Source organism: Danio aesculapii, chromosome 12 (genome assembly GCF_903798145.1).
Source record: "Danio aesculapii chromosome 12, fDanAes4.1, whole genome shotgun sequence".
Taxonomy (NCBI): Eukaryota; Metazoa; Chordata; class Actinopteri; order Cypriniformes; family Danionidae; genus Danio; species Danio aesculapii.
The window spans coordinates 1,110,184-1,133,513 of NC_079446.1; the positions used below are offsets into that span (position 1 = coordinate 1,110,184).

Consider the following 23,330-nt stretch of genomic DNA (forward strand, 5'->3'; position numbering starts at 1 on the left):
ATTAGCCCCCTTAAGAATATTTTATATATTTTTGATTGGCTACAGAGCAAACCACTGTTGTCAATGACTTGCCTAAATAACCTGGTTAAGCCTTTAAATAAAAAGAAAAATTTTTAAAAATCTGAATACTGGTATCTTGCAAAATTAGTAAAACATTATGTACTGTCGTCATCAAATTAGTTATTAAAAGTATTGTTTATATATTCTCTCTGGTAAACAGCACTTTGGACATTTTGATTTACATTCAACTCTATATTAATAAACAGACCACACACCACACATATGTGCTAATCGAGACTGTCAAAATTATGAACGTATGAACTAATACAATAATTCATCTCCAGAAACAGCTCTGCACACCATGCTACAACCATGCTGCATGCAGATTTTAATCAGTCTATGCATAATAAACAAATGATATAAACCTAACTATTGGTATGCAGTTATTCACACACAAAAATATGCATTACTGCTCAAAAGTTTGGGTTAGGCATAAGCATTATCGATAAGTTCTATAGATCGTTTAACTTATCAAATATCAATCAAATAATCCCAAACAATGAAAAATATTATGTGTAAATATGAATTAGTTCACATATTTTCACCATGAATTATACACTGTGAAATAAAAAGGCTGCATACATTTTTATCGAGTCAAATTAAGAATATTAATATTGTTGAACTGATTAAATAAAATTATTAAACTAAATTAAAGTCACACAAAAACATTTACTGTCGTGACTTTTTAATATTTAAAAACATTTAATATTTTACAGTGCAATAAAAAAGGCTTCTTGATGATCATATGATCATATTAATATGATATTTGAAGGATCAAGAGGCACCAAATATGCAAAATAATCAGCTTTACATCACAGAAATAAAATACATTTCATCATAAAGTTTTATTTAAAGCAGAATATTTGAACTGTAAAAACATTTTACTATTTTTTTCTGCATTTATTTAACAGATTAATGCAACACTGGCGAGCAGAAGACTTGAAAAAACTGCACAACTGCACTTAAAATGCACAAATCCAAATTTTGAATAGTGCATTGATACAGAAAGACACACAATTAAGATTATTAAGTGTCTATTTTGTATATCACAACTCCAATAATGACAGAAAAGAGAGAAATAGAGTCAAAAACAGACAGAAAAACTACACAAATAAAACTTAGTTGTCTAACAAATACAACTATTAAGACATAATAAGATATTACTACCATCTTAGAAATATTCCAGGTTATTGTTTACCAGAATTTATTAGACAAAATCAAACCTGAAGCATTAAAAACCCATTTCAGCTTCAGAAATGATTCAAAAGCCATATAAAATGATTGATATAACCCGGAATATTGCAAGTGAAACTGCAAGCATTGACACAGATCACACAGATGCTGATTGCAACCAGAACCATCTGACATTGGACCATTGCTTTGTCTTTTTCTCTCTTGTTTACATGTCAGTAAGTGGTTGCAGGCAGCAGTTTGTGGACTAAAAATGCAAAGAAAAGCTTCACTATTGCCTCCAAAGTCAGCACACACACACTACACAGCACTGCGTATGAGAACGGCAGGACTATCAGAACAGGGCTGCACGATATATTGAGGAAAATATTGCTACAGTAGTGCGATTGTAGTATTTGACATATAGGAGCATGCATTCATTTATTTATGTTTTAACTTGCATAGGAGGTTGATCCAAATTATGTGTCATTTTCAGCCCTGCCTCCCTAGTCGGTTCTGTTCTGCTATTGGCTGAAATTAAAAACTAATGGAGTAAAACAGCCAATCAGAATCTAAATATATATGGGTTAGTGTGAATTTCATTTAAATTAGATGAAGTCAAAATTAACCCATTTTTAATCTTTTTAAAAATATTTCCCAAGTGCACATTACTAAACTTAATAGCTCATTAATAACTCATCTCTAATCACTGATTTATTTTCTCTTTGCCATGATGACAGCACATAATATTAGACTAGTTTTCAGCTTAAAGTGACATTTAAAGGGTTAACTAGGTTCATAAGTTATTGGTTTGTTCTGTAGACGTTTCTTAAGGGGGCTAATAATATTAACCACAACAGTTTTTCATTCTTTCATTGATTTATTGATTTATTATTGACCCTAAAACTGCTTTTATTTTACCCAAACAAACAGAAATAAGACTTTCTGAGAAAGACAAATATAATAGGAAATACTGTGGGGGGACAAAAGTACATTGAAACATTTCTTGGGAAACATTTTAAAAGGAATTAAAATTTCACAGGTCAAATAATTTTGCCTTATTTGTCCAAAAAAATGAATATAACATATATAAAATTAAATAAAATAAGGCAAAGCATTTCCGCAGTATGGTGCAGCCCTGTATCAGACGCTCTACCTGACTGGAGACGCTCCATTGGGACTCCAGATTCTCCAGACGGCTCTTACCCTCCGCCTCCAGCTGACCACAGACAAACACAGATGACCCAGAGTGTGTTTAAAATAGTCAAACACACACCAAACAGCAGATGACCCAGTGTATATACCCATATACCGCATTTATCATGTATGGCCATACACCCAAAGCGCTTCACAATCATGAGGGGGGAGGGGGGGTCTCTCCACACCAAGACCAGTGTGCAGCTCCGCTTGGATGATGCGACGGCAGCCACAGGACAACCACACACCAGCTATAGGTGGAGTGGAGAGACAGTGATAGAGCCAGTTCAGTGGATGGGGGTGATGATGGGTAAGGGCTGATGCAGGGAATTTAGCCAGGATGCTCTCTCTTCACCAGAAGTGCCATGGGATTATTGATGACCTTGGTTTAACATCCGAAAGTGTGTGTTTATATCAGTCAAACACACCAAACATACACCAAATAGCAGATGACCCAGTGTGTGTGTGTGTTTATAATAGTCAAACACAGCAGACTGCAAATGACCCAGTGTGTGTGTTTATAATAGTCAAACACACCAAACATAGGCAAATGCTAAGGGCGCCGTACATCCAGGGGGGCGCCAGAAATAAGGGAAGAAAAACAGTAACTTCCACTAGTCTTAAATCTATGGTATTACTTCAGAAAGGAATAAGCCTGCATTCATTTAGCTGCATAGTGCAAAGCCTACAACTAATAACAATAACATTGGCTGGAATAGTTGACGGTTCATTCCGCTGTGGCGACCCCTGATTAAATAAAGAGACTAAGCCAAAAAGTAAAATGAGTGAATGAATGAGAAGTATCTGATGTCTTTTAGACCCGACTCATTATATTTTAGGCCTAATCCTACCTCCCTGACTTTTCATCCCTCCTTTCTGCTTCATAGCATGTTAAGTTCAAATAAGATCAGGTTTCACAATGCATGAGCGCTGCGTATTTCTTCGACGTGCATTTTAATTTCCTCTTCTGTCTTCAGACATGTGCTGCTGAGGTTTCTCAGTCCCACAGTTGCAAAAACATCTATCTAAGTATTTTGAATGTACAATTGCTTTGTTAAATAAGAGAAGACAAAGCTAATACGTTTCTTATCTGTACGCTAGCAGTGGAATTTACTGCGATGTGACCGGACGCCACCTGAAATCTTGCCTAGGGTGCCAAATTGGTTAGGGCCGGCCCTAAAGTGTTCAATAAATAAATAATCAAAGGAATAAACACTGTAGGTGTCCTATAGTCACTTGTTTACTGCGATTCCACTGAACTGCATGAATAATTATGATTTTCCAATGTGAGTGCTGTTGTTTTTCTGAGATTAACGCTGAAGCGTGGTATATTGTAAAGCCGGTTCCCTCCAGCTTTTTGGATAATGACATGTTTTATTAATGTGACTTTCACACGGCGCTACACCTGCAGATCGAGGGCTAAAAAAAAGAACTAAAGCGCTCAATAAAACCATTGGGTTATGAACAAGCCACTAACGCACAGGGACCGACATGCTTTACACGTCATACAGAGCTCAGCATAAATGAGCACCGGCTCGCGAGTGTTTCTGCACATTTCTCAGTGAATATAGACAACAATTTTCTGTTTTGGTTTCAGTCAGCTTTGTGTTTAAAGTATTAATAAATTATTACAGCTCAGAACAATGTTGTGTGTCTAATTTTTACGCTTTGTGACAATTAGTCTTGTAATAAGTGGAATAAAGTACATCCAGACGGCAGAATAAAGCCTTCAGTCTTACACAACAGCTGCTGATAAACCTGTCAGCTTTACTCCGCGAGAACAAACAGCTTATAATTGTATTATTTTATATATTATTATTAAATTATTTGTATATTTTATGTATTACACACACTCACATATATAAACTCGGCCTCTATCGCGCACACACTCTGTCTCTCTCTCTCACAAACATGCGCTCACGCACAAGTTTGCAGGATGCTTTGCAGCTCACAAGGGTCACCATGGCAGTGTGTGTTTAACTGAGGAGAGTCTGATAGCAGCACAGACTGTATGCAGAGAAATGCAGAGTCACACACACACACACAAACACACACACACACACACACACACACACACACACACACACACACACACACACACACACACACACACACACACACACACACACACACACACACACACACACACACACACACACACACACACACACACACACACACACAAAGGACATCTGTTTCAGCCCACAGTGTGCGTCTAATGGAGCCGTTGTGTTTCTGAAGCTCTGATGACTCGTCAGTTTTATAATAACGAATCTTGCAAATATAAAGAGTTTTGATGAAAGCCCGCAGAGACACACAGATCAAACATTTACAGCACTGGAGCTTAGAATCACTGCCATTACAGCTATTATTATTTATATTATTAGTATTATTAATAATATTAATATTTTGTTATTTATTAATATTATTTTTCTTATTTGTAGAGCTCAGATTAACAGCATCGTCAGAAAAGCAATATTGAAAGTACAATGTTTACATTTTATTTAGCAATATATATATATATATACATACACATACATACAACGGTTCTGTCTGGTTCTCGAATCTGATTGGCTAATAGCCGTGTGATATTCTGCAATATCAGCACTCGTACAGCCTCTTCACTCTTGTGTATTACTCCGCCCACACAGAGTGACAGCAGATCAATAAACTCACTACAGCTTGACAAATATTGCAGCTGTTGGACAACATCATGTACTTTTGAGGCTTCTTTAGATGAGGATGTGGTTGTTTAGATTGCAACTGTGCAGTTTATTTATAAGGATAGAGCCTATTTTAAATATTTATCATTTCAGAGATTCAGCGCATCGGCAGCCATCAGCCTGTCATACTGAGCAGAGCAAAGAGGGTTGATGTTCTGCCACAAGATGGCGACAGTGACCGCATAAGAAGTCCTTTAAGAAGGAAAACTCAACGTAATTTCAAACTACAGCTGATCAAATCATTATAAATCAGGTAAGTGACATTCTAAGTCGATCTCTCCCTTTGGTATGTCATAGTGCTGTATTTATACCACAGTAATCTGCCAGTGTTTGCTTTGCTTTGGCTTTTTCATGGTTAATTATTGTGATCGCCTGACTGCAACAGAGAAATACTGGGAAATCTCTGTAGACTGATGGCATTTCATGCTGTTCAGCCTTAAACTCTTCAAAATGTGAGCAAAATCAGCTGTTTAGTCATCACTTTAGACATTACGCTAGAGAATCACTCAAACACTAGCTCTAAAGTGACGCTGGTGAAGTAGCAGCGGTTTCTGCTGTTCTGACGTCAGCTGCAGATGTGAATGAATAGTGGAAGAAAGTAGTTCCTCTTACAGAAGTGTTTTTAGACTCTCCATGTTAAATTTTCTTTTTTATATACACGTTGATGTTGAACTGTTGTATAAACACAATATCCCACTCATAGCAGTGCAATATGGCTGTATATCGGCACTGGTGGGTCAGTAAGAGCACACATGCCTCCCACCAGTGCCGATTTACAGCCATAATTGCACTGTTACCATCTGATATTGCTCATATATATATATATATATAGTTGTTTTTGAAAATGGTTTTATATTTTGTCATCATTTATTTTATATTTCTACATCTTTAATCAAACATTGGCCTGAAAAACAAGTAACAAATAATAACAGTGTTTAAAGTGTTTGTTTGCAACTATCACAGGACCTTCACTGTAAGCACTGCGGTTCTGAGAGCTGAAATGTGATCCTCCAAAAACTCCTGCATCAGAGCACAGGCTTCAAGGTCAGTCTATTCTAGGATGTAGATGCTTTTCTTCCTTAGTTTTTGTCTTGTTTCTAGTCCAAATATCTCAAAATTCTTAAATTAAGAAGGATTTTATAGACAAGCAAAAAATATAGTCTTGTTTTCAGAATGAAGGGAGGTTTTCCTTAAAACAAGCTAAATAATCTGCCAAAGGGGGAAGCAGAATAATGTTACTTCAAACCAAAAACAAAAACATCGTGCTAACCCAAATTAAAAATAAACCCCGCCCCCTACTCAATATTCAGTTTCAGTTGGATGGCAGGAAGAGTTTGAGGAATAATGATTACATCATTATCATGAATATTCATGTGGGGGCCTGGGGTTGTGCATCTCTATGGGAAACAGAAGGTTCCCGAATCAGGCGTTTTGTAGCTCTGAGAACTGCTCCAGGGGGGTTTTCTGGCTCTCAGCCTCAGTTTAAGCATGCTGGACACAACAGAGACTCATTCGTCCTCCTGCTTTTTAACATGCGTTCTGGAAACATCCTTTCAGAAGGAGAAACTCTCTCCTGACCGTGTCGTCTTCACCTTTATTTCACAAACTCATAAATTCTGAAGCTGCATTTACAGAGCAACAATGCAGTCTAAAACGGAAACTTTCTCTTTTGCAATTTAAATAAATAAAATTATTCAAAAATGATTCTCGCTTTCACATACAGTTGAAGACAAGACTGATCAATTTCTATCGGATTTGTTTTGGGTTTTTGTTTTGATGACAGCACATAATATTTTACAAGTTATTTTGTAAGACACTAGTATTCAGCTTAAAGTGACATTTAAAGGCTTAACTAGGGTAAATAGGGTAAACAGTATAACAGTGGTTTGTTCTGTAGACAATCCAAAAAATAAATACATTATTATTATAATAATATTGACCTTAGTAGTTTTTAACAGTGGTTTGTACTAAAATAATTCACTTTTTTATATAATAATAGTAATAATAATAATAATAATAATAATAATAATAATAATAATAAACAGCATTTTTAAAATAATATTAATTAAAAAAATGTATATTATAATACTATTGAACGTAGTAGTTTTTAAACAGCGGTTAGTTTGTTTTGTAGCCAATAAAAAACGTATTAATATTATAATAATATTGACCTTAGTAGCTTTTAACAGTGGTTTGTTTTGTAGCCAATCAGAAAAGTATTAATATTATAATATTGTATAATAATATACAAATATTGGCCTTAGTAGTTTTTAAACAGCAGTTTGTTTTGTAGCCAATCAAAAAAAAAAAAAAAAATTGTTAATATTATAATAATATTAAAAGTATTAGTTTTAGAACAGTGGTTTGTTTGTTTTGTAACCAATAAATTTTTTTTATTAATATTACAATAATATTGACCTTAATAGTTTTTAAACAGCAGTTTGTTTTGTAGCCAATCAAAAATAAAGAAATAAAGAAATAAAATTATTAACATTATAATAATGTTGAATGTAGTAGTTTTTAAACAGCAGTTTGTTTTTTAGCCAATAAAAACATTTATTAACATTATAACAATATTGACCTTAGTAGTTTTTAACAGTGTTTGCTCTGTAGCCAATCGAAAAAATAAATCAAGTAATATTGAGTTTTTATACTTTTTATTCCAGACATGCTAAACAAATACTGTGCATTTTTCTTTGTTGTGTTAAAACTAGAAAGATTGGTGAAAAGAAACCTTAAGACTTCACAGGAGCATGAATAATTTTGTCTTCAACTATATCCGCAAAAACAAAAACTAGCTAAAAACAGTGCATTACATAGACCCGGCCAGTAGATGGCGTCCAATAACATACTAAAAAAAGTCTCAGCCATCTCCGATTCAGGACAACTGTAAAGGCACCACAAAAAAAAAAACATCACTTACTCTCCCTCTACTTATTCGAAAACCTTTACGAGTTTCTTTATTCAGCTAAATACAAAAGAAGATATTTAGAAAAATGTCGCAAACCTGTAACCATTGACTTGCATAGCATTTGTTTAACCTACAATGGATGTCAAAGGTTACAGGTTTCCAACATTCACGTAAATAAACAGTAACGTGCTGCGTTTCTCACCTTGAGGCTGGTGTTGGAGCGAGGGTGGCTGAGATTGTTATATCTCCATGTGTCTGATCCTGGAGACTCGTCTCTGTGCACATCGGGACTCATCACATCACTGCCCGGCAATGAGAAAATACCCAGAGAGACGGGTCGTTCCTTCCTGCGTTCAGAAACACACACAGTTAGGATTTAAAGGGTCATGAAACACCAAAACACATGTTTTGAGATGTTGACAGTCCTATATGTGTCCCACGCTGCTAAAAACACTATTAGGATACGTATATCTCACAAAAAAAGGTTAAAAATAGGTTGTTTTTGCGTTATTATGAGCAAATTCATTCTTCCGGTTTGAAACTTTTTTTGAAGCTGCGTCACGGAGATCAGATCCTAAATTTCAGCATGGATGCCTGTAAACCGGCGAGTGCAACATGACGTATTTGAGCTTTCAGCATTAATCATGGCAAAGACTTGGCCCAAACCAATCAGCGCGCTCTATTGTGAATCAGGTGCAACTTCATTAATGTGCATGACAGCTCTGAAGACCTCTGAAGACCTCTTTTACAGTGTTCAGACGGCAGATAGACGCCACATTGTGTTGCCAAAACAAGTGGAAGAACAAGAATTGTTCAGAGACACGGGTCGCCAGTGTTGTGTTTATAAATGTGCTCCAACGAAGGTTTTGTTTTCATTTCGCCGCTATGAAAGCGCAGTGCTCTGCTAACACGCAGGTAAGGAACATTTTTACCCGAGAGCTTTCCGCATCTGGAAATGGTGAAATCCGGATTTGCTGCTCGTCTTCTTTTAATAAAGACGCAGCTCCAGTTGGTGCTGACTGTCCAGTCTCTACAGATTTGCTAAGTGTGTGTGATCAGTGGGTTTTGTTTATGTTTATTCAGAAGTGAAGTTAGTTCGTATCATCAGCGGTGCTCTTTCAGTTTTTAAAGACAGAGCTCAGTCTAAATGATTTAGGGTGCTTTCACACCTGTAGATCGATTCATTGGTTCAGAGTCCCGCTCAGCTGTCATGACCATAAGCAATAGTACAATATTAGCGAACTGCTGCGCTTTAATTTGGAATGGTGAGACCCACAGACATCGTCGCTAAATACAGAGGTAAGACTGTCTCATCCAGAGGGCTAGAATTATGCATTATAGGGAAATAACAGATAAACCAAGACTGCAGTTCAGTCAATTTCCCTAATGAATAAACAGCTCTCTTAATTACAGTAATTATCCTTATAATCACATTAATTAATCTGTATAATTATAGTAATAACCTGTATAATTGCAGTAATAATGATTATGATCACATTAATTATCTGTATAATTACAGTAATAACCTGTATAATTGCAGTAATAATGATTATGATCACATTAATTATCTGTATAATTACAATAATAACCTGTATAATTGCAGTAATAATGATTATGATCACATTAATTATCTGTATAATTACAGTAATAACCTGTATAATTGCAGTAATAATGATTATGATCACATTAATTATCTGTATAATTACAGTAATAAGTAATAACCTGTATAATTGCAGTAATAATGATTATGATCACATTAATTATCTGTATAATTACAGTAATTAGATATTTACAGTAATAATTAGTAAAATGGCAGTAATAACCTGTACAAATACAATTAAAATCTGTAAAATTACAGTAATAACTTGTAATTATGGAACAAGAAATGACTGTTTTCTTTACAGATTATCTACATTTTTTATTCTGTTTGTTTACTGTAATTTTCTGGTGCCCCTGCTAAGATGGTGAACTTTAGAACTTCTTGAAATGTGAATAAACGATGAGGAAAAATCTATTTTAGTGAACTGCCCCTTTAATTTAAAAGACATTTTGAGTTTAGGTTTTCAGAGGCAGAACTCCTCTAGCACAGCAGCCGTGATTGATGGGACTTTTCTTTTGTTTTCTGAGCTCGTCTCTCTTCCTGTTGCTGGTTTCCATAGAGCTGCATTCAGATGAAGCTGCTGACGGCACATTCTCTGCTCACACAAGCGCAGTTCAGTCTATTCAGCTCAAAGCGTACAGTACAGAAAGAGTGTGGCACAGTGTGAAACACAACCAAACCTGAGGATGAAACTGTGCTAATATGAGTGTGTGAATGAACGCAGATACGCTGTGATGGAGAACTGAAGCGCTGTGCATTTGATTTGATGTGTTGATCAATACTGCAGCTTGTGTAATCACACACACACACACACACGTCAGAGCACATGTAATGCAAACACACACGCACACACACGCACACACACACCAGAGCACATGTAATGCGAACACACACACACATCTGTCAGTAAAGGTCATGATTTATCTGAGCTGTGGAACTTCAGGTCCAATGTTCAATTCATAAATTACTTCACCCATCTATCCATCGTTCTATCTATCCATCCATCCATCTATCTATCTATCTATCTATCCATCTATACATCTATCTATCTATCCATTTATACATCCATCTATCTATCCATCCGTCCATCTATCCATCAATCTTTCCATCTATCTATCTATCTATCCATCTATCTATCCATCTGTCCATCTATCTATCTATCCATCCATCCATCCATTAATCAATCCATCCATCCATCTATCTATCTATCTATCCATCTATACATCTATACATTCGTCCATCTATCTATCCATCCATCCATCCATCTATCTATCTATCTATCCATCTGTCTGTCCATCTATCTATCTATTCATCCATCTATCCATCTATCTATCTATCCATCTATCCATCCATCTATATATCTATATATCCATCTATCTATCCATCCATCTATCTATACATCCATCTATCCATCCATCTATCTATCTATCCATCCATCTATACATCTATCTATCCATCCATCTATCTATCTATCCATCTATACATCCACCTATACATCCATCTATCTATCCATCTATACATCTATCTATCCATCTATCTATCCATCTATACATCCATCTATAAATCTATCTATCCATCTATACATCTATACATCTATCCATCTATCTATCCATCTATCTATCTATCCATCCATCTATACATCCATCCATCCATCTATCCATCTATCCATCTATACATCCATCTATACATCCATCTATCCATCCATCTATCCATCCGTTGGCTGTCTGTCTGTCTGTCTGTCTGTCTGTCTGTCTGTCTGTCTGTCTGTCTGTCTGTCTGTCTGTCTGTCTGTCTGTCTGTCTGTCTGTCTATCTATTAAAAAAAATCAAAACAAAGCAAAACAAAACAAAACGAAGCAAATCAAAATAAAGCAAAACAAAGATTAAACAAAGCAAAACAAATCCAAAAGTAATCAAAGCAAAACAAAACAAGACTAAAACAAACAGAAACAAACCCAAAAACAAAACAAAACAAAATGAAAGAAAGCAAAATAAAATGCAAAAAAAACAAAAACGAAACAAAACAAAAAACAAAACACAAAGCATAAAGCAGAGTGGAATTAAACAACGCAAAGCAAAACTAAACTAAACAAAACAAAACCCAACAGCGTACCTACAGTACAATTGGATTTTTTCCTGTGATGTAAATCAGCAGTGTTCAGTGTTCAAATACAGATAGAAACCACATAATAAAGCCATCTCTAAAAAAAGCACATCTGATCAATTATAGGAGGACATATGAGAGCAGCTCTGACGCACAACAACACTGCTGATGTCTAAAATGAAAATAAAATGAAATAAAAGTGAAAATAATATATTTAGGTTCTGCATTTATTTGATAGGAAATTCCAGCAAACTTTTCCAGCAAAAAGCAGGAAACGTTTGAAATATATTAGTTTAAAACATTGCTTTCCTATTGTTTATTGCTTCTACACTACCTGACAAGAGTCTTGTCGTCGATTCCAGTTGTAAGAGCAACCAATAATAATCTAGTTGATCGTTTGGAAAAGAGTCTGTTGATCTGCATCCCAATCATCACACATACTGCAGAAGACCTACTGGAACCAAATGGACCAAAGATTCTCTTAGAAATCAGTCAAGTCTGGTGAAGGAGAAATCATGGTTTGGGGTTACATTCAGTATGGGGGCGTGCGAGAGATCTGCAGAGTGGATGATCAACATCAACAGCCTGAGGTATCAAGACATCTGTGCTGCCCATTACATTACAAACCACAGTAGAGGGACAATTCTCCAGCAGGATAGCGCTCCTCATACTTCAGCCTCCACATCAAAGCTCCTGAAAGCAGAGAAGGACAAGCTGCTCCAGGATTGGCCAGCCCAGTCACCAGACATGAACATTATTGAGCACGTCTGGGGTAAGATGAAGGAGGAGGCGTTGAAGATGAACACAAAGACTCTTGATGAACTCTGGGAGTCCTGCAAGAAGGCTTTCTTCACCATTCCAGATGACTTTATTAATCAGTGATTTAAGTCATTGCAGAGATGTATGGATGCAGTCCTCCAAGCTCATGATGGAGTCAGACACAATATTCATTCTGTTTCCACTGCAGCATGACCACATATTCTATACTGGACATTATTGAAGCTTCAGTGAGCAGACTTTAGTCTAAGCAGAGTCAGACCTTACTGTCCTAATGAAATCAGTCAAAATCAAGACATGATCAGATTTTATTGTGCTCAAATAAGCCTCATCTAGAGGCCTTTACCGTTCATATAAGACACTTCTGATACCAAATGATCAACTAGAAGTCATTTGTTGTTCCTAAAACTTGGATAGGCCACAAGACTTTTGTCAGGTAGTGTACGGGTTGTATTATATCATTACTGTAGTAAAACACTGCTAACAACACACACAATAAGTCTGTCTACATCTTTGAAAGCACATCCGAGACATTAAATGAGAGCAGCTCTGACGCACAACAACACTGCTGATGTTTACTACACACACACACACACACACACACAAACACACACTTTCAAAATACAACACAGACCTGATCAAATACCAGAGTAAAATCACAGCACAGCATCAGAAAACATGGAGGAAAACAGAGGCAGAGAGAGATGACAGCAAACTAGGCTAACACACACACACACACACATCTGTCATTCTCGCTCTCTCATACACACACACGAAATACAACACAGACCTGATCAAATACCAGAGTAAAATCATCAGAAAACATGGAGGAAAACAGAGAGACTCGACTAACACAAACACACACACAGAGAGAGAGAGAGACAGAGAGAGAGAGAGACAGAGAGAGTGTTGTACCTGCTGGTGTGCGTCTGCAGAGTGTGTGTGATGGCGGGCAGGCCGCTGGAGACAGAGTAATGCACCAGCAGCAGGACGGACAGAGAGACGAGCAGCGCTGAGTTGATGAGCACCGCTCCGCCAACAAAACCAAACACACACAGCAGCATGCAGCCCGGACTCATGACTGACACACACACACACACTGCTCACTCACTGTGTGTGTGTGTGTCACTGCAGACTCTCACTGCTCTGACATCACACACCGCTCACTTACTCGCTCTCTCTCTCTCTGTGTGTGTGTGTGACTGCAGACTCTGGCTGCTCTGACATCACACACACACACACACCGCAGCGCCTGAGCTGTTGTGATTCTGCTGCTGCTTAATGAACAGCTCTTACGCAGGAAACTGAAGGCTCATTATGTATGCGTTTTCCGGGCTCATTCACACAGCTGATTGGTTGTTGGAATGGAAGTGTCTATGCAGATTAGGGAGGATGGCTTAATCTATTTAAAACAATTCAATGGATAAATAAATGAATAAATAAAGAGAAAAATATATTAAAGGAAAAAAAAGTTAAATATTACAAATAAAAATAAAGAAAAATATCAAATTAAAATAACATTAACAGGGAAAAAAACACTTAGTTCATATTTTATTTTAAATAAAAAAGTAATAACATGTGTAAACTTAATAAACGTGTAAACTTAAAATAGAAATACTACAAAATAAACATTTTAAATGTCATTTAAAAAATATTTTAAATATTTACATTAATTAAAAAAATACAATTAAATTAATAATAATAATAATAATAATAATAATAATGATAATAATAATAATAATGATAATAATAATAATAATAATAATATGATAATAATAATATGATAATAATAATATGATAATAATGATAATAATAATGATAATAATAATAATAATAATATTAATAATAATAATAATATAATAATAATAATATAATAATATTAATATAATAATAATAATATAAATAATATAATAATAATAATAATAATAATAATATAATAATAATGATAATAATAATAATAATAATAATAATAATAATAATAATATAATAATAATGATAATAATAATATAATAATAATGATAATAATAATAATAATAATAATAATAGTAATAATAATAATGATAATAATAATAATAATAATGATAATAATAATAATAATAATAATATGATAATAATAATATGATAATAATAATATGATAATAATGATAATAATAATGATAATAATAATAATATTAATAATAATAATAATAATAATAATAATAATAATAATAATAATAATAATAATAATAATATAATATAATAATAATAATAATAATAATAATATAATAATATTAATATAATAATAATAATATAAATAATATAATAATAATAATAATAATAATAATATAATAATATAATAATAATGATAATAATAATAATAATAATAATAATATAATAATAATATAATAATAATGATAATAATAATGATAATAATAATAATAATAATAATAATAATAATAATAATAATAATAATAATAATTGTAATAATAATAATAATAATAATAATAATAATAATAATAATAATAATATTAAAATAGAACAAAATATTAACTATTTTAGGAAGTCACAATAGCAGCATTTCTCATTTTTTACAGATTTAATTTACAACATCTACAAAAAAAAAACCACATAAATACCAAACAAAAGTAATAAATTACTAATGGTGTACATGCACACAGACTTTTAACTTCAGTCCATCCCCAAGGCTCCGGGTTAATTGTCATCCTATACAAAATCCTGGCTGAGATACGATATAAAGCCGGTATCAGACCAAACAAGAAGCACTGAATTAAATGATATTTTTCCAGGCCTATGGAAATTCATTCTACCCCAGTATTTTCAATGGAGTTTCTGCAAATTGACAAGTGTATGTACAGCTATATTACTATATACAAGGTTATACAAGAAGCTGTTATGTGCAAATTGGCATGTAAAGTGTGTGGTTAAATAAGTGTATATGTGTATAAAAGTGTATAGCAGTAGTGATGTTGGTTCCACAATTATTATCATCAAGTGTTCATGAGATGAATTGCCTGAGGGAAGAAACTGTTTCTGTGTCGGGCTGTTCTGGTGCGCAGTGCTCTGTAGCGTCCACCAGAGGGTAAAAGTTCAAAGAGGCAGTGTGCTGGGTGTGAGGGGTCCAGAGTGATTTTGGCAGCCCTCCTGCTCGCTTTGGATAAGTACAGTTCTTGGGGAGTAGGAAGGGAGGGTGGTACCAGTGTTTCACTCAGCAGTCCGATACTATACGTTTTTGTAGGAAAAATGTCTTGCTTAAGACTATTTAACTGAATGTATTGTTATTACATTACAACATTGATGCTGTAAAAGGAACCTTATAAAAATAGTCACATAAAGCTTTCACCGGAAGTTCATCATTGGCTGAAAAACACTAGCTGTGCATATAGTCCATTAACTAAAAAGAAAACCAAACACAAAGACGCTACTTCAAAATATTGATGTTAATTATATACTACAGCAGGCATGGGCCGGTATAAGATTCTGACGGTGTGATAACCTTGGATATAAATATCACGGTTTCACGGTATTGTGCTCACTGCTCTAAAACATATTCTTTTTAAATATCTGGGTAAAAAACTCAAACTTTTTCCCCTTTGAACACAATATATTTTCATTTGAGAAACATTTAAGATATTTTTTAGCAGTAAACATGTCAGGCTGAATCATTCAAATGAATCATAGACTTCTGCTGTCTTTATTAGTTTCAAAAACTCAGATTTCTTTACAATTTAAAAGGGCATCCTTGGATATCTTTTCTGCTGGAGATACTGTTGTCCTTAAAAGCAAGAAAAAATAAATCTGACACATACCTTCGGCACGGTATGGCAGAAAGTTTTGACTGTTTTGAAACCATGGCTTTTCCAAAACGCGGTATACCTTAAAAAACGTATATCATCCCATGCCTATAGTATAGTCTAGTCTAGTCTAGTCTAGTATAGAATGGTATAGCCTAGTCTAGTCTAGTATAGTCTAGTATAGAATGGTATAGCATAGTCTAATCTAGTCTAGTCTAGTATAGAATGGTATAGCATAGTCTAGTCTAGTATAGTACAGTATAGTACAATATAGTACAGTATAGTCTAGTCTAGTATAGTATAGAATGGTATAGTCTAGTCTAGTCTAGTATAATACAGTATAGTACAATATAGTACAGTATAGCATAGTATAGTATAGTATAGAATGGTATAGTCTAGTCTAGTCTAGTATAGTATAGTATAGTATAGAATGGTATAGTATAGTATAGTATAGTATAGTATAGTATAGTATAGTATAGTATAGTATAGTATAGCATAGCATAGCATAGCATAGTCTAGTCTAGCATAGTATAGTCTAGTACAGTATAAGATAGTATAGAATGGTATAGCATAGTCTAGTCTAGTCTAGTATAGAATGGTATAGCATAGTCTAGTCTAGCATAGTATAGTCTAGTCTAGTCTAGTCTAGTCTAGTCTAGTCTAGTCTAGTATAGTATAGTATAGAATGGTATGGCACAGTCTAGTCTAGCATAGTATAATATAGTAAAGAAAAGTCTAGTCTAGTCTACTCTAGTCTAGTCTAGTCTAGTATAGTATAGTATAGTATAGTATAGTATAGTATAGTATAGTATAGTACAGTCTAGTCTAGTATAGTATAGTATAGTATAGTACAGTCTAGTCTAGTCTAGTCTAGTCTAGTATAGTATAGTATAGTACAGTCTAGTCTAGTCTAGTATAGTATAGTATAGTATAGTACAGTCTAGTCTAGTCTAGTCTAGTATAGTATAGTATAGTACAGTCTAGTCTAGTCTAGTCTAGTCTAGTATAGTATAGTATAGTATAGTATAGTACAGTCTAGTCTAGTCTAGTCTAGTCTAGTCTAGTCTAGTCTAGTCTAGTATAGTATAGTCTAGTATAGTCTAGTAGAGTATAATATATATATATATATATATATATATATATATATATATATATATATATATATATATATATATATATATATATATGTGAGTTGTTGTTTTTTAAATTAAATAAAATTGTTTTTCATTTCCATTTAGAACAAAATAATGATGAACAAAACTACTGAAAATACTCTCACTAAAAGCATTAAATCAACAGAAATGCACCGATTTCCCCCCCTAAACTCTCTCATTTGACACAAATGTTTTTAAAATAATCCCATAATCCTCTGAGCAGATGGACAAGCCGACCGCACGCGTGCAGCAAAACACACACAGAACCGCGGACTAGATTTCACTTAGAAAGTCTGAAAATATATGAATGCAAAAAGTAATATTAAGCAAATTTAACATGTTCTACAACACACACACAGACAGTAAAACAAACACACACGCTAAAACATATATTCACTCACACGTGCATACACAAACACACACACACACACACACGCACACACACGCACACACACATAATATACCGCAGTATTCCTGAAATCATGGTAAACGCTGACCTTATTCTGCTCTGATGACTGGTTTCTGTGGTCTCTGACATCTGCTGCTGGTATTTTGCTCTCTCCAAGTGCTCCATGTAGCTGTGGATCATCTAGAAACGCAAACAAGCATCATGCATTGGTAACACTTTACTTGAAGGGGTGTTCATGTCATGAAACCTATATACTCATGACACATGTCAGGTCTGTAAATGAGATTTTATGCATGCTTATGACAACTCTCATTTGCTCAGTTATGTCATTTTAAATGCAAAGATGACATTGTTTGTTATGACAACTTAACATAAACAAATACATCACAACCATGATGTTACCAAGACAACAAAACTTGTCATAAATCTGTCATAAACATGATCGTCATGAAGCCATTATTAATGTGTCATGAATGTTATAACAGCATCATTACTATTTTATTTGTCCTCAAAGCTGAACTTGTCATTAAAATATTATTAAATATAAATGATGCTCTTATAAAATGATTAAATTAATAAGACTTAATAATACTTAATAATACCTATTAAATGATAAAATGAGTAATGACGCTTTTCCATGAGACATTTTAATGACAAATACAGTTTGTTCCACTGAAAATATGATCAGAAAAATATGCATGACAAAATTATAATGCCTCAATAACAATAACAATCATGTTTATGACAGATTTATGATGGTAACGTCAAGTTGTCATGACAAAGACTTAATAACAGTTGTCATAAGCATGCATAAAATCTCTCATTAATAAATATCAGGTGATGCATTAAAATCAACAGTGGGTAGAAAAAAAATCAGATTATACTGTAGTTAAACAAGTACATAAGTTAATAAGAAACATTAGTGCTGGGCAAAGATTAATCACAATTAATCGCATTTAAAATAAAAATATGCTCTGACATAATATATGTGTGTGTATTATATATATTTATTAGGTATATGAGATCCAACAACCATACATAAAAACAAAATTATTCCTATCAATTCTGTTACATAGATATTTAAATTTATATATAATTTGTATCATATATATATATATAGGATATATCTCTATATACTATATCTATATATATATATATATATATATATCTATCTATATATATATATATATATATATATATATATATATATATATATATATAATATATATATATATATATATATATATATATATATACACACATACTATATCTATATGTGATATATATTTATATATGACATACATAGCTTTATATATATATATATATATATATATATATATATATATATATATATATATATATATATAATATATATATATATGATATATATATATATATATATATATATATATATATATATATATATATATATATATATATACACACATACTATATCTATATGTGATATATATTTATATATGACATACATAGCTTTATATATATATATATATATATATATATATATATATATATATATATATAAATAAATATAAATATAGTATATCTAAATATAAATATTTCTCAAGTATCATAATGCGTGTATTTATTTATGTATAACAATATATCTCTATATACTATCTATATCTATATCTATCTATCTATCTATCTATATCTATCTATATATATATATCTCTCTCTCTCTCTCTCTCTCTCTATATATATATATATATATATACATCTCTATATATATATATATAGCTATGTATGTCATATATAAATATACATCACATATAGATATAGTATGTGTAAGTATATATATATATATATATATATATATATATATATATATATATATATATATATATATATATATATATATATATATATATATACACATTTACATATACATATATATACACATTTACATATACATAAATATATATATATATATATATATATATATATATATATATATATATATATATATATACATAAATATATATATATATATGTATATATATATATATATATATATATATATATATATACATAAATATATATACATATATATATATATACATAAATATATATACATATATATATATATACATAAATATATATACATAAATATATATATATATATATATATATATATATATAAATATATATACATATATATATATATATACATAAATATATATACATATATATATATATATACATAAATATATATACATATATATATATATATACATAAATATATATATATACATAAATATATATATATACATAAATATATATATATACATATATATATATATATATATATATATATATATATATATATATATATATATATATATATATATATATATATATACATATATATACATATATATATACACACACACACACTATATCTATATGTGATATATATTTATATATGACATACATAGCTATATTTATATATATATATATATATATATATATATATATATATAGTATATCTAAATATAAATATTTCTCAAGTATCATAATGCGTGTATTTATTTATGTATAACAAATATGCACAGCACACACACTTATGTTATTTCAAAAAAACTTTTATTTTGGATGCGATTAATCAAGAATACACCACCTGTGTGGGTTATAGGGAGGAAAATTATATGTTTACTGATTATATTGATGCTCTTAGCTAGGAGTTATTTATGCTGCTCTTATTGTAAGCTTTAGGAAATACAAAAAAAATAAGCATGTTTGCAATGATAAACGGACATGGTAAAGAGTTTATCTTATGAATGTTTGTACCTCAGTGTGTCTCTGATGGAGCGCATTATACTCTTTCTTCAGCTCGGCTTCACGCTCCTCTAATCGGCCAACTAAACCATTCAAAAACACGAGAGACATCTCAGAATGTAGATTAAGTTCAACATGAACAGGTTAATAGTAACTCATTTTCAGAGGCTTTGCTGAGAGGAGATTACAAACTACATCAACAACACACACACACACACACACACACGCACACACACACGCACACACACACGCACACACACACGCACACACACACGCACACTTTTGTGTTTCTTCCTTAGAGTTTTTGTCTTGTTTCTAGTCTAAATATCTAAAAATACTAAAAAATAAAGAGGAATTTCGTACACAAGTGAAAAATATAGTCAAAATTAAGTGAGTTTTTCCTTAAAACAAGCAAAATAATCTGCCAATAGAGTAAGAAGAATAATCTAGTTTTTGCTTTTGACATTATGACATTACTATGATTATTTTACTTGCCCCATTGGCAGATTATTCAGCTTGTTTAAAGGAAAAGCTCACTCAATTTTGACCTAATATGTCTGAAAACAAGACAATATTTTATGCTTGACCAGAAAATGCTTCTTAATTTAAGAATTTTGAGATATTTGGACTAGAAATGAGACTTAAACTCAGGTAAGTAAAGCATGTGTTGCAGTGTATGGCCAGAAGAGGGCAGCAAAAACCCTAAAACACAAATAAAAGTAAACATTCACACAAACATGAAATGATCTAATTGTTGTGGTCATCAGGTCATCAAACAAAGGTAAAAATGGGATGCATCTCATAGGGGAGTGTGTGCTGTGAATCAGACAGAAAAATCCCATGAGGCTTGAGGATTGTGAATTAAAGACCAAAACACAACAGAAACTCAACAAGCTGTTGAGATATTTGTGCTTATTATCTGTCAAACAAGATTATTCAAACATGAATTAATGCATTTATTAATTAATCATCTAAATTTAAATATAAAAAACAGAACGGCACATTGCTCATTGTACAAACTCATTGTTTAATGAACTGTTGTAATTAATTCTGACTTTTGAGGTGATTCACAAATGTTTAAGCATGTATTTTGTGTTGTTTGAGTGTTTGGTGTTACTGTGTCAAGTCTCAAACTTCATGCAAGAATGAATGAATGATTTAAAAAATGTAAATTTAATAATAAAATAAAAATAAATAAATAAATGACATTAATATTAATAAAAGTAAAATGTATAATAATATTAACCAGAACTTGCTTGACCAATGCACGGTCGCACTTTATTTTGATGGTCCGTTTGTTGAATTACGTTACACTGCATCTACATGCCAACTAATTAGGTTGGGGTTAGGGTTAGTGCAAGTTGACATGTACTTGCAAAGATTCTTATAGTCAGGTAAATGTCTGTATCAACAGATATTAAGCAGACAGTCTACTAATACTCAAATGCACCATTAAAATAAAGTATTACCCAATGCACTTATGAAATAAATAATAACACTAATTAAATAAAATGATGAAAAGACTGGGTTGGGTTGTAGGGTTTGAATGATGCAAAGACAGTTGAATGAGTATGAGTATGAGTATATATATATGAATGTTCGACTGTATATACAGTGCCTACACTGACAGAAAATCCTTCATTGGATTTACTAAATGTTTTTAAGGTAAGTGGTTGCAAACAATTTACATGGGCTAAATTTAAATTAAACTTTAATTAATTAAACTTAGTAATGTAAAACTTGATCTGTTTCTTTAAATTCAGCCCATATAAATTGTTTGCAATCATTTTCCCTTGAAAAAACAACAATTGACTGAAATTATTACGCTTTCCTGTGTGTAGAAAAGCATGATAGCATCATGAAATAAAGCCTTTATTTGTCAGACAGCCTGAAATCTAAATCACACTCTAAATAACCTCTCCAGCCTTTGAAATGTGTCAAATGTAGCCCTCTCCAAACCTGCACCTTTCAACAACTTCATCCCGAAGCAGGGTGTGATGCAAGAATTAATATTATTCACAGGGTTTGATGATTCGAGTTGACTTACTCTGATCTGTGCAGTTCTTGGTCTTGAACTCCATCTGTCGGGTTTGAGCCTCCAGAAGCTGAACGCGAGTCTGCAGAGTTTTCTTATCCTGCTCCTGAGAGTCTTCATACTCGATATATCTCTGTATGGGAGACACAGAGAGTTACAGTCACACACTGCAGTCTCGAACACTACAAATAAATATAACAACACCCTCCTGTTGACTTACAGGTCAAACAACAGCAGAAAAAACTAACTAAACTATCATCTTGAAGTGACTTTTTCTTCAAATGACCCCAACATTAAAAAAAACGAGTCATTTAGGGGAAATGCTTTTCCTTTGGGTCAGTTTTTAGCCCCCACAAAAACTACTGGCACATACATGCGCACACACACACACACACACACACACACACACACACACACACACACACACACACACACACACACAATAATAATCTTCTGCTTTACCTGTTCATCATTACAAAATACCCCCTTTACTATAATGAGAGTGGAGTGTCGTCCACTGAGTGAACACTGCTGAAATACAGCACACTGATGAGGGAACACCCAAACATTCACACAGTGTGTGATGAAGATCAGCTTGTTTCTC

The 23,330-nt window shown here is 32.6% G+C and overlaps 1 protein-coding gene across 3 annotated transcripts in view; it reads right to left on the reverse strand.

The window, feature by feature from the left end:
* Window positions 1-23,330, reverse strand: part of spag9b (sperm associated antigen 9b) — an 84,577-nt gene that overhangs the window by 38,089 nt on the left and 23,158 nt on the right. Inside the window, exons 3-7 of one of the 3 annotated variants that reach the window (XM_056469740.1) lie at window positions 22,739-22,859; window positions 20,704-20,774; window positions 17,984-18,075; window positions 8,264-8,408; window positions 2,387-2,449 (exon numbers count right to left, since the gene is read on the reverse strand). In XM_056469740.1, coding sequence (XP_056325715.1) covers window positions 2,387-2,449; window positions 8,264-8,408; window positions 17,984-18,075; window positions 20,704-20,774; window positions 22,739-22,859 — 492 coding nt within the window. Of the gene's footprint in view, window positions 1-2,386; window positions 2,450-8,263; window positions 8,409-13,456; window positions 13,636-17,983; window positions 18,076-20,703; window positions 20,775-22,738; window positions 22,860-23,330 lie in introns of those variants that run through there. The other 2 variants (XM_056469741.1, XM_056469742.1) reach the window with 2 other exon arrangements.